The 12,947-nt window shown below is 42.1% G+C and overlaps 1 protein-coding gene across 1 annotated transcript; it reads left to right on the forward strand.

Moving 5' to 3' along the window:
- Positions 1-148: 148 nt before the first annotated feature.
- On the forward strand, positions 149-10,372 carry LOC131022659 (wall-associated receptor kinase 2-like). Its single transcript, XM_057952178.1, has 4 exons — positions 149-1,147; positions 1,778-1,951; positions 8,790-9,264; positions 9,343-10,372. The coding sequence occupies exons 1-4, from the start codon at positions 226-228 to the stop codon at positions 9,821-9,823; spliced, it is 2,052 nt and encodes a 683-aa protein (XP_057808161.1). The 5' UTR covers positions 149-225; the 3' UTR covers positions 9,824-10,372.
- Positions 10,373-12,947: the final 2,575 nt, after the last annotated feature.

Here is a 12,947-nt window from a genome sequence, read left to right on the forward strand (position 1 = left end):
CAAGTATTTGTTTGAGAATTGAGATGATCAACTTGTGAAAAAAAAAGAAAAAGTGAGACAACAATATCGCAAGACTCGCACGTCTGATATACTCATAGTCAACTTTCACAGATAAACGAATTAACCCAAATTAATCACAAGACAACCTCGCAATTAATCATCTATATTGATCAGCTGCAGACTTATTAGCAAAACACCCAACCTTTACCAGTTATAATCTCAACCATGCCGGAAACCATGCATCCACTCCTCCTCCTCCTCACCCTAACCCTAACCCTAACAACCGTACTCGCCGCCACCAACTCCACCGCCGCCGCGGACACACACCGCATCTCAAAAGCCGCCACCATCACCAAGCCCGGCTGCCCCGACAAATGCGGCAACCTCACCGTCCCCTTCCCCTTCGGCATCGGCGCCGACTCCGGCTGCGCCCTCAACCCCGACTTCGAGCTCAACTGCACCGAAGCCTTCGGCGCGCCGCAGGCGCTCAACGGAAACACCCAGTTCTTCGACATCTCCGACGACCACTGCCGCGTCTCCATCGCCGTGGCCAGGAAGTGCTACGACAGATCGGGCTCCCCCACGCTGGAGAACACGGCGTCGTTCGACATCAAGGCCCCCCCCTACAGCTACTCGACGTTGAACAAGTTCACCGTCATCGGGTGCGACGACTTCTCCCTAATCAGCGGCGGCGGTGGCCGCAACTTCACCATCGGCTGCATCACGTTCTGCTTCCGAGCCGAGGACGTGATCAGCGGCTCGTGCTCGGGAATCGGGTGCTGCCAGACCGCTCTGCCCAGAGGCTTCCAATACTACACAACGGCTGTGAACAGCCTCAACAACCACACCAACATCTCGTCGTTTGCCACGTGCAGCTACGCATTTTTCGGGGAGGAGGACCGCTTCGAGTTTCGCGGGGCGGCGGATCTTTCCGACCCGAATTTCATGCAGCGGGTCAAGGATACCGTCCCTGTCGTGCTGGATTGGGTCATTGGGAATTTGAGTTGCGATAGCGCTAGGAGTTCCGATGATTATGCTTGCAAGGTTGATAGTGATTGCGTTGACTCCGGCACCGGCTTGGGAGGGTACCGCTGCAGGTGTAAAACCGGGTATGAAGGCAACCCGTATTTGGATCCGGGCTGCAAAGGTACCTTCTTTTTTTTAAGCCTGTTTTGGCACTTGAGATCCCATGTAAGTGGTGTCCCATTTTATGTCTCACTCTCACTTTCAATATTATGTACATTTTTTTCGTGCACAAAAATAGATCATAATTTGTCATTTTCGTCTGTCATAACCTTTTTTTTTGTTAGAAACCCCCGCCTTCTAATTTGTGGGGCTTTTCTCTCATTAACTTTTTCTACTTCTTCTTCTTTCTTTTTTTTTAAAATTTGTTGGACATTTTTCTACTTACTAAATAAATAACTATTTTTTCTTTAATTAGGATCTATTTTCGTGTACGGAATACTTTTTTTACAAACTTTTTTTCTTTCAAATTCTATATTGTATTCTTTAATTTAATTTTATCATTATTAACTATAGGGTTCATTCCATTCAATTAGAATATATAATTATATTTAATATTTAATTTTAAATCATTATAAGGAATTAAGGATCGATAACCATAATATTATAATGAGTTTTATTTTCATAAAAAATATAATTAAAATAATAAAACAATAGTGGGATACAAATGTGATTAAAATTTAACACTAGGAGGCCATATCTATGATCTGAATTGTATACATGTATGTATATAATCATATGTTTTAATTTGTAGATATCGATGAATGTGCCACAACGGACCTCAACGATTGTTCTGAAAATAGTTGCTTTAACATTCTGGGAAGTTACAAATGTTCATGTCCTAAAGGGTATTCTGGGGATGGCCGTAAGAACGGTAAAGGTTGCACTGCTAATAGCTCTCAGTCTCATTGGATGAACGTTGTCTTAGGTAATTTATCTCGTTGATTTACATGATATCCTATTTTACTATAATAGTTGGTGTTTTGTATGTGACGATTATTATTCTTTCTGTTCCTCAAACATCTTTCTTTCTTTCTATATTGGTATGTCTTCAAAACATCTTTTTAACTTATTTTTTATTTAAAATAATTTCACTAATAATTATCCTTACTTCATTTTTTGTGAAATTTATTTCGTCACTCATTAAATACACAACTAACTTTTATTAAAATTCGTGCTACTCTTTGATAAGAAGATGTTTGAAGAAGAGAGAGTTTTTTTTTTATCAAGAAAAAGGAAGTTTTATTGCCACATTGGTACCAGCGGTACCTCTCACTGTTTACAGACCAAGAGTTGAAAACTCTTGAGAGTGCCAAAGCGAAAGACAATGGTCCTGATCAAGCAAATTAAAAATTTTGTTCCAACTCCACATTCGATTCTTAATCTCAGCACTCAACCTATTAACATCCCGCCTTTTACCTTCGAATCTGCTATCATTGCGTTCCTTCCAAAGTTGCCAAATAGTGCACATCCACATCGACTCCAAAAACTTCTCACTTCTCTTCCCCGTGCCTAAGCTTGAGAAAGTCAAGAAATGTGAACTCACTTGATCGGGACGGGCCGTAGCCATCCCAAGCCAGCTCTGCAGCTCGTCCCACACCATATCAGATTTCGGGCAGCGAAGAAACACGTGATTGGTTGTCTCGTTGTGTGAGAAGCAAGCATTGCACATAGAGTCCACCTCTTCCAAGGGAATGTTTCTCTTCTTGAGATTATCGCAGGTGGGCATCCTGTTCCTCAATGTTCTCCAAACTGTAAATTTAGCCTTATGAGGAGCCTGTGTTGCCCAGACTTTTGCGAACATCGCTTTGTCGCCGGGAGTCAACGAAGTCGAGTTCCTCTTTGCCGCGATGTAAGAATAGGCTGAATTTGTTGAGAATTTCCCATCTTTGGCCACGTTCCATCGCCACTCGTCATTGTTACCTGCATTTGGGATCACACGAGAACAAATCTCAAGGAGATCGTTAGAAGCCTCAACATCCCTATCGAACAAATCTCTCCTCCAACAAAGGTCCCACTTCCAACTCCCATTCTCCCAAACCCCGAAATCACTAATGGAGGCTTCCTTATTCCCGCTAATAAGATACAGCCGATGGAAAAGGAACTTGAGGGGTTTGGATCCCGCCCAACGGTCTTCCCAAAATTTTGTGTCCCTTTCGTTCCCGATTTTCCTACAAAGACAGTTCCAGAACCAGTTCTCATCCTGAGACGCTCCCAGTGAAAGGACTTTTGGCCACCATCCTGCTCTAGCAACCTGTCTGCCCAGAAGTCCCAAACGCTCCTCCCCCCACTCTGCTTCCCCATAAATTGATCTGACAACTCAAGCCCACAGTGTGCCTCTCCCTTCTAAATATCTCCAGACCCATTTCAACAAAAGAGCAGTATTAAACCACTCTAAATTTCTGAACCCCAGCCCCTCCTCCTTAAGATTCAAACACAGATCATCCCATTTAACCCAAGCGATAGAACCGGAATTTCTGCTCCCACCCCACAGAAAAGTGCGGAAAATGGAGTTCAGCGTCCTCACCGTTGCTTTAGGGATTTTGTCGGAAGAAAGCTGAAAGACTGGGATGGCCTGCAAAACAGCTTTCACTAAAGTCATTCGACCTCCCAAGGAAAGCTTCCTAGACTTCCACCCCTCGATCTTCTTTCTAACCTTTTCAACAAGATAATTCCATTGATCGGTGCTTCTGCTTCTACCACCCACTTTGATACCCAAGTATTTGAAAGTGTTCGGCCCCATTTACAGTTGAGCTCAGCCGCCATCATCTCTACTTTGTTGCTGTCAACCCCAAAACCCACGAGACTACATTTGGTGTAATTCACCTTCAGACCCGAAAGCATATGGAAAAGCCTCAGTATATTTTTCACCACTTTGGCGTTTCCTTCGCTGTCATCCAGGATGAACACGGTGTCGTCCGCGTATTGGAGATGTGAAATCTTGATCTTGTCGTTGCCAATCTCCGCGGGCATCAGCAAAAGTTTTTCCGTCGCTCTTTCGATCAGAGAATTGAGACCCTCGGCAACAATAAGAAACAGGAAAGGTGAGAGCGGATCACCTTGTCTAAGTCCTCTCTCCAAACGGAATTCCCCGGAAGGAGAATCGTTCACCAGAACGTTCGCCGCAGCAGAGTGAAGGCGCCCTGAAATCCACTTCCTCCAAGTGTGATCGAAATTAAAATGATCAAGCATCAAATCCAGAAAGTCCCACTCCACAGAGTCGTATGCCTTAGCGAAGTCAATTTTAAAGATGATCCTCCCCTTTCCTTTTCTCTTGGCTTCAGAAATGGCTTTAGACAGGATCACAACTCCATCAAGAATGAACCGATTGCTGATAAAAGCGCTTTGGTTGTCCGAGATGATTGAATCCATGACACTCCTCATTCTTCCTGCGAGAATCTTGGCAATGATTTTGTAGAGGCTGCCGAGAAGAGATATGGGTCTGAAATCATCGAGAGAGCTTGCTTCCTTTTTTTTAGGAATGAGGACAATGTAGGATGAGTTACTGCCTCTTGGAAGCTTTCCGTGCTTATGAAATTCTTCCATAACCCTGAGGAAGTCGAACTTTATAGTCTCCCATGAAACTTTCCAGAAGTTGATGTTGAAGCTGTCCGGCCCCGGGCTTTTGTTACCATCGCACTCCCAAATTGCATCTTTAATTTCAATTTCCGAGAAAGGTCTGATCATAGTCTTCTTGTTCCCCTCTGACAGCTTGCGTGGAACAAAGTCACGCGGGAGAATTGGTAAAGTTCTCCCACATCTCTTATAGAAGGCTTCAAAGTGGTCTTTGATGAAGTTTTTTACCTCAAAAGGATCGTCGATCCACCTGTTTCCGACCGAGAAACCTGAAATCTGATTTTTCTTCCTGCGCCCTGTGATAACCCTATGAAAGAAACTTGAGTTCAAGTCCCCATCTCTGATCCAGCTGGTGGTTGCTTTCTGCTTCAGAAGGCTCACTTTGTCCTTCGTAAGAAGGCAAATATTCGCTTTAACTTCATTCCTTCTACTTATTTCATCTTCCTCCAGGCCGTGCAAATCATCCTTGGCGTCCCATTCTTGCAGCTCCTTCTTCCTAACTTTGATCTTGTAGTCAATATTACCGAACACCTCCTTATTCCAATCTTTGAAAGCAGCTTTCACCTTCTTCAACTTTTCTTTGAAGACAAAACAACTCCAACCTTGCATTTGATTTTGGTTCCACGCGTTCTTAACGACCTCCTGGAAGTCAGGGTGAGACGACCAAGCGTTGATGTAGTGAAAAGGCTTCGGGCCCCAATCCACCCTTTTAGTGGAGAGTAGGATCGGGCAATGATCCGACAAGGCTCGCTGCAATCCTCGCCCTGTTGTAGAGGGCCACACTTTAATCCAACACTCGTTGACGAAGAATCTATCGAGCTTGCTTTTACACCTCCCATTAGGTTGGTACCAAGTAAACTTCCTCCCATGGGTTTGAATCTCAAAAAGTTCCGTATTTCGGATGAAAGAGTCGAAGGCATTCATATTTGAATTCCATTGGCTTAACCCTGTCCCCACTCTTTCGCTCGGTTCGCGGATTGCGTTGAAGTCTCTTGAGATGCATAAACATACATCGTTGAATTGTTCCACGATGTTCGTCAAAGAATTCCACAGAATCAGTTTGTCTTTGGAGTCGGTGGGAGCATAAACATTGACGAGGCAGCACTTGACATTTTCCGAAATCCACCACCCGTTAACAGCCACTGCCCCCGGAAAATCCCAGCAACTTGAGGCCACAAACGACTCTTCATTCCAAGCGCAAAGGATACCTCTGGATATGCCCTGTGCCTCTCTCACTGCCGTCCCACAGTTATCAACACCCCACCACCCTCGGCAAATATTGTCCGAGAAATTTACCATCTTAGTCTCTTGGATAAAGCACAAGTCAAGTCTCAAGTTTTTAATGAGATCCCCAATCTCTCTTTGCTTAACAGAATTCCCCAAGCCTCTAATGTTATAAGATAGCAAATTCATGATAAACCGCTACCTCTTTCTCCAAGCTCTTCGATGCGGTGTTCCCTTGCTATATTCTGCGAGAGTTGGGCAGCCATTTCCGAGTCTTGGAGCGAGCTGGTGAGTCCCAATTCCTTGCCAAATTCCCACACTTTCAATCCTTCCGCTAAAGCCTCCTCTGGATTATTTCTTTCCTCGGGTTCTCCGCTTGATCTGTCCTTGGAGAATTCAATTCGATCCGACTCTCCCTCCGTCTCCAGTTGAGCGATAAACTTGCCCCACTTCTTTTTTTGCATTTTTTTTTCAATCGCTCTTTGTTTCTTTTTACCTTTCCTATCAAAACCGAGATCTCTCTACTTGCTTGACCCACCGTCTTTCCTTTTGACCTTTCTCTTGCCAATATCAGCGGCAACCGTCTCAGCTTCAGCCTGGGTTTCTTCGCACCCTTCTTTCTCCACAGTTCCGGTACCAGAAAAACCTTTCGATTGGAGCTTGGAGGCGTCAGGGGATCCACCATTTGTCTGCCTTTCTTCGTCGGTTAAGGCTCGCTCCGCCGCGCAAGCCCTTGAGACGTCGCCCTTTTATCCACCGCTGATCTGCTGAATTTGGGAGGGGACGAGTGTGTTGACTTCCTTACTCTGATTCTTTTTCAAAATCACTACCCGATGGGCTGGTGAAGTAAATCCATCTTGGGCCTTTAAAAGAAGACGGGCTTGGGCTTCTTCACCTAGGTTTTGAGAAAAATTCTCAGTGCACAAAGATGGGCCGTTGTGTCTAACCTTCTTGCCCACGTCCCCGCAAAAGTCTAGGCCCATCTGACTGCCAGGAGAACCGTTTGAGGGAAGTGTCTGAGGATTTCTAACCGTCTTGTCGACCGAATCCTCCTCGGGAGTTGCAAGTTCATCATTGATGCCAGCCAGAAAAGAAGGGGCACCGATAAAATTGCGTGAGGGAAGTGAAAGGTCGCCTCCTTTGGTAATCGAGGCGTCGTCGCCTTGTTCTTCGGAATCCGAGGGAATTCCGATGATGGCGTTCGCCGGAGCCGGTGAACCACCTTCCCAAGACCAATCTGAATCCGAATTTTCCTCGTCCGTGTTCCTAACCTCTGAAACAGAATCCAACTCAAACTTCTACAATTCTTCCACGCGGATAAGGAAGGAAGCACCGTCAATACAGCATTTGAGGATTCTATCCACCGAATGAACCCCCGTAGAAATTTGGATGAATGCTTCATCCAACCTCTACTTATTCCTCGTTCTTTCGTCGATTTTGAGAATGAGCCTGAATTTTGCACAAGCCGTGTCAAAGAATCTAGGACTCCAAGCTTGAAGGGGTACACCGATCCATCGGGTCCAAACGATTCTCTGTTGATTAACGTCTACATACTTCCAGGGTCGGATCCATTGAAACCAGAATTCGCTCCATTCTTTGAAAATTGGGAGGGAGTCGACAACCGAGAGTTGACTAGCTCACCTGGCCACCGGGTCCTCACTTAAGTGATGAGACCCGGGTTCGATCCCCCTTGGGAGCGAATTTGGTGATTGGAGAGATAAGGTGGGCTTGGTGAATTCTTGGAGGGCTTGGTGAATTCTTGGAGTGTTTGGGGAACTAATTGTTAACATCTAATATAACTTTATCCGATCAAAAAAAAAAAAAAAAAATCAGAACAAGGTTTCCTCCCATCGAAATCACCTTCAAGCTTCCCATGCATTCATGGTTGATTTCGTCCTTGACTTCTTCCCATAGAAAATCATTCTTGAGAAACGCGGTAAAAGCCCCGAGGAGCCAAACCTTTTCAGTTTTCGTTGACTGGAACTGGAAGATTTCATCGGCTGGCGGCGTCACCGATGCTTTGCCCGTTAGAGCCTCCTTGAAAGAGACACCTGTGATCCTTTCAGAGTTAAAAAGACCTCCGTTGGAAGGTTGCTCGAAAACTGTCGTCCTCCGATCTTCTTTGGTTTTTCTATCGACAGCCTCAGACGGTCTTTCGAATTTGGGTTTGAAAACCCTGATCTTGTAGCTACCAATCCAGAGTTGATTAAGGTTTGTCAGAAGGTCTTCCGGGTCTCGGACGTCTTCAAACCTTACAAAGCCAAAAGGTCTGCCTTTAAGATCACGTTTCTTTGGGAGAAAGACGTCTGCCGTCTTTCTAACCAAGCCAAACTTCCTTTCAAGGAACTCGACACTGCATTCATCTGGGATGTTGTTGAAGAAAAAGGTGATCATTCTTCCACAAGCTTCTGGTTTTCTAGAACTTCTCTCGTTCTGTCGCCTATGGTGCCAAGGTCTAGCATCTCCGTTCCCTCCTTCGACTCTCTTCCACTGGGGTTTGTGTATCCAAGGTTTCGAAAACGGATTCTGTCTTGCTGGGAAACTCCCGGGCCGGGAGGAACCGGCCCCTCTCTTCCTCACCTCTCTCCACTCCCTCTCGCTCATGAGTGACTCTCACAGAAGCCTTGTATGTATCTATTTTGTTGCCCGAGATTAGAATTCAGTATGCATTTGCTCGAATTTTGACATTCAATTATACCCTCTATATATCACTAATATATTTGACATTATCTATAGCATAAATAAATGAAAGATATGTGGCAAACTCAATTCTTTATGCATGCCATAAGAGATATCACACTAAAAATCAATAGAGGATCTGGATTTTGATAGCACCCTTAGAAACTTGAAATTAAGATATATGTTCATTAAAAGTATCTCAAAAAGAAAATGTTCTATTAATTAGATGATGGATTTAAGTGATTAAATCATATTGTGATCTAATTCGAGATAATTAAGTAACGCAGGTACCGGATTCGGTTTTCTAGCGGTAGTCATTGCCGCAACGTTAATATATTTCAGCCTCAAGAAAAGAAAATTGATAAAACTCAGAGAGAAATTCTTCCATCAAAACGGCGGCATGCTGCTAAAACAGCAAGTATCCTCCGTCGAAGAAGGAAATTCGATGGAATCAGCAAAGATATTCACGGCGGAGCAACTCGAGAAAGCCACCAACAACTACGCCGACGATAGAATTCTCGGTCGCGGAGGCTACGGCACCGTCTACAAGGGCATCTTGCCCAACAACGACATTGTGGCGATCAAAAAGTCGCGAGTGATGGATGCAAGCCAGATCGAGCAATTCATCAACGAGGTTGTGATCCTAACACAGATTAATCACAGGAACGTGGTCAAATTATTGGGGTGTTGCCTGGAGGCGGAGGTGCCCCTTCTCGTGTACGAGTACGTCTCCCACGGCACACTCTATGAGCACATCAACAGGTAGGGGCTATACATTTAAAATTTTGATTTTGAGATTTTTAAAATATAACTTTTCTATGATTCCGCCATTGTCAATAGGGCCGGGAACGACAACTGGCTTTCCTGGGAGAGTCGCCTAAGGATCGCGTCAGAGGCGGCCGGCGCCCTGTCGTACCTCCACTCGGCGGCCAACATCCCGATCATCCACAGAGACGTGAAATCCGCCAACATCTTGCTCGATGAGTACTTCACTGCTAAGATCTCCGATTTCGGGGCCTCCAGGCTCATTTCCCTCGACCAGACAGAGGTGACAACCTTGGTCCAGGGAACTTTAGGTTACTTGGATCCCGAGTATTTCCACTCGAGCCTGTTAACAGAGAAGAGCGACGTCTACAGCTTTGGTGTCGTCTTAGCCGAGCTGATGACGGGGAAGCGGCCCATCGACATGGAGAGGAGCCTCGAGACGCGCAATTTAACGACGTATTTCTGCATGTCTGTCAAGGAGAACAAGCTGTTTCAGATCCTGGAGCCGAGGGTGGTGAGGGAGGGGTCGCTGGAGCAACTGCAGACGATGGCGTAGCTGGTGAAGCGGTGCCTGAATCTGAACGGCGAGGATAGGCCGACCATGAAGGAGGTGGCGATGGAGCTCGAAGGGTTGAGGAAGTTCAACAAGCATCCTTGGGCGAATAATCAAGATGTGGACGAGGAGTCTGTCGGGCTGATGAATCAAAACGGCGTCGCTGCTGCTGCCGATCTGTATAGTGCGTCGGGGGGGGATTTGTGCACGGCGCCTATCAACTCGGCGGATCTCTCTGGGCAATACAGCTTGAACAGTGATCCGAGCCAGAACTTTCTAACTCACATGAATAGCCCGCGTTGATGGAATCGGATGGGGTCGATGGTGTTAAATATTTTGGATTTTTTTTTTGGATAACTTTCTAGATATGGAGCTGAAAGCTTGAAACTAGAGGTGCATAGTGTTCTATAAGTGTTTTTTCTTCTTCTTTTATTTTTGGAATGAAAGTTTTATAAGCGTTTTTATTTATTTATTTTGTATTTGTTGTTGGGATCAAACTTTAATTTCTTCTCCCGTATTGGGAAACTAATATATGTAAGTTTGTTCCTTTAATTTTATTTTTCATATGCTTTAATTTAATTTTATGATTATTAACTAGAGTTATTTCATTCAATTAGCTACAATATATAATTTTTTTTATATAATTTAATTTCAATTTTAATCATCGTTAGATTGACAAATTCAAAGTTGAGATATATAACTTTTTAAAATTTAATTTTTGTATATAAAAATTAAGTACAATTCATAATAGAAATAACAGTGAAAAATAATAACACACAAAATTATGGGACAATTGAGCTAATATGCATTTTTACGAAGATATGGAGCTGATATCCAATTGTCCATATATACATTCTCTTTGATTGCAAATAAATTTATCATAAGTAAAATGTAAGAAACAATTTATCACATTTAATGGTTCTCATCAGTTTTTTATCCCATATTTTCTAGATTGTAACAAAAGTTAATTCCGATCCGCTTTCACCCCATAGTTTAGATGAAAAAATATTAATTATCAAATCATTACCCATTTACTTCATGATAATATTATCTTAAAATGGAGTGCAATGAGTCCCAAATGAGACACCAAACGGTACGAACTCATATCTACAAACATGAGGTCCAAGGTTCAAACCACAGTACCGCTCCATTCCCCTTCCCCAAGTTCAAAAAAAAAAAATGGAGTGCAATGAGCTGCACGATTTTTTTTCCAATCATACTTGAGAAGATTATCTAAAGAGTAAATATTTTTATTTAAAATATTTGACAAAACGACGTCGTTTTAGGTGTTGTAATGTAACAACAAAACGACGTCGTATTCCTACTTCGGAAAACCGTCCACGTCAACAAAATCCGACAGCCACGTCACCACCGATCAAGGTGGTAGTCAACGCGGGTGCAATTTGCAACTAAATTAAAAGATGGTGTATTCTGGGGCTATTTTTGAAGGTCATGTGCAATATGCAAATTTCGTGAAAGTTCGTGTATTTTTCGGCTATTAACCCATTAAAGTTTGCATTGTCTAAATATCTTGACTTTATAATTTATAATTTAGTGTAGCTACATTGCAAAAATAATATATGAAGTCTGTATACCATTTCTCAACTTTATTTTAAGATGTAAACCCTCTCTACATATATTATCAGTTTATCACATGTGGAATTAGAGACGAGTCAATTTCGAAGGATTATGACCTGTTCTAACGCTGCATCGATATCGTAGTCTCTTCCTTTAAAGTCTTCTTACTACACGACAAACTGACAGCCAATTTCTGATTCTAAAAAGGTTGTTTGTTGACCTTTTGTTTGGGGAATGAGAGTGTAATCATGAAATAAGTAAGTTTTTATTTTGTGATTATACCATTTATGATAATTGTTACCATGCATATACTGAAATGAGATTCAGTGTACCATACTTTATGTCTCACTTTGTGTTCCACTTTGAATTTTATGGGTTTTCTTATACATTTTTTCTTCAATTTCAACTTTGTATACTTTAATTTAATTTTGTGATTATTAACTAGGGTTTATTCCATCAATCTAGGGTATATAATTATATTTTATAATTTAATTTCACTTTTATTAGCTAATAATATGTTGATAAATTCAAAATCATAGTATATACTTTTTAAAAATTTAAATTTTTGAAATAAAGATTAAATATAATTTATAGTATTATAATAAATTTTATTTTTATAAAATATATTTTTAAAATAATAAATATAAGCATGGGACACAGTGACATACATAAAATTGTGGGACACTGGATCTCAACATGCATATACTATATATATTTCAAATTTTATTTATAATGAGATCTAATTATTATGTACATCTCTTGATTTTACTATGAATAAACAATTATATTCCTAATTTTTGTCAGCTATTGTCCTTTAATGGGACATCAAGTGGTGCAATTTTTGTATATGAACAGTGGAGTTTAGGGTTCAAATTTCACCCCACGCTCTCGTTTCCCAAGTCATTTAATTTTTCTTTTTCTTTTTTGTCAGCTGCTAATGTTTTTAATACATTCCTTATCCATTTTAGATTAAGAAAGACAATGTACACAAAGAAAAAATTTATCACATTTACCGGTTCTAATTTTCTTATCCATATTTTCTAGATGAGAACTTTCGTGATATAACCATTTTAAAGAAGAAAACACAATATTTGGCCATTAATTGAAAAAACACAAATTCTGGTCATTTTTTATGTGTAAAGACTGTTTTGCCCTTAATTAGGGCGGATCGGATTCAGGTCGAATTCGGGTTTATGCGTGGGTTAGGATCATATGCTAGTGCCATATGTGCCAACCGGAAAAAAAAATCTAAGTATATGTCACTAATGACACTAATATGACCATAAGTATCATTCGTGCAACACTACATAACAGAGTATATGGCACTAATGCCACTAATATGGCCATAAGTACCATTCGTGCAACACAATAAATGGAGAATCTAAATCCTAAATGGATAATCTAAACCCTACGATGAAGTGTTCAAAATTAGGGGTGGTAAACCGGTGCCAGTTTTTCGGTTAAAACCGTAACCGAACCGGAAAAACCGGTTATCGGTTAACCGAAAACCGATTTTTCCCGGTTCGGTGCGGTTATCGGTTAGCACTTT

The sequence above is a fragment of the Salvia miltiorrhiza genome, chromosome 4, assembly GCF_028751815.1.
Source record: "Salvia miltiorrhiza cultivar Shanhuang (shh) chromosome 4, IMPLAD_Smil_shh, whole genome shotgun sequence".
NCBI lineage: Eukaryota > Viridiplantae > Streptophyta > Magnoliopsida > Lamiales > Lamiaceae > Salvia > Salvia miltiorrhiza.

Bases quoted from the DNA above. Each gene is read 5' to 3' on its own strand.
- LOC131022659 (XM_057952178.1), top strand. From the start codon at position 226: ATGCCGGAAACCATGCATCCACTCCTCCTCCTCCTCACCCTAACCCTA. The intron at 1,148-1,777 runs GTACCTTCTTTT...TTTAATTTGTAG, and splicing joins TTTGGATCCGGGCTGCAAAG to ATATCGATGAATGTGCCACA. The intron at 9,265-9,342 runs GTAGGGGCTATA...CATTGTCAATAG, and splicing joins CTCTATGAGCACATCAACAG to GGCCGGGAACGACAACTGGC.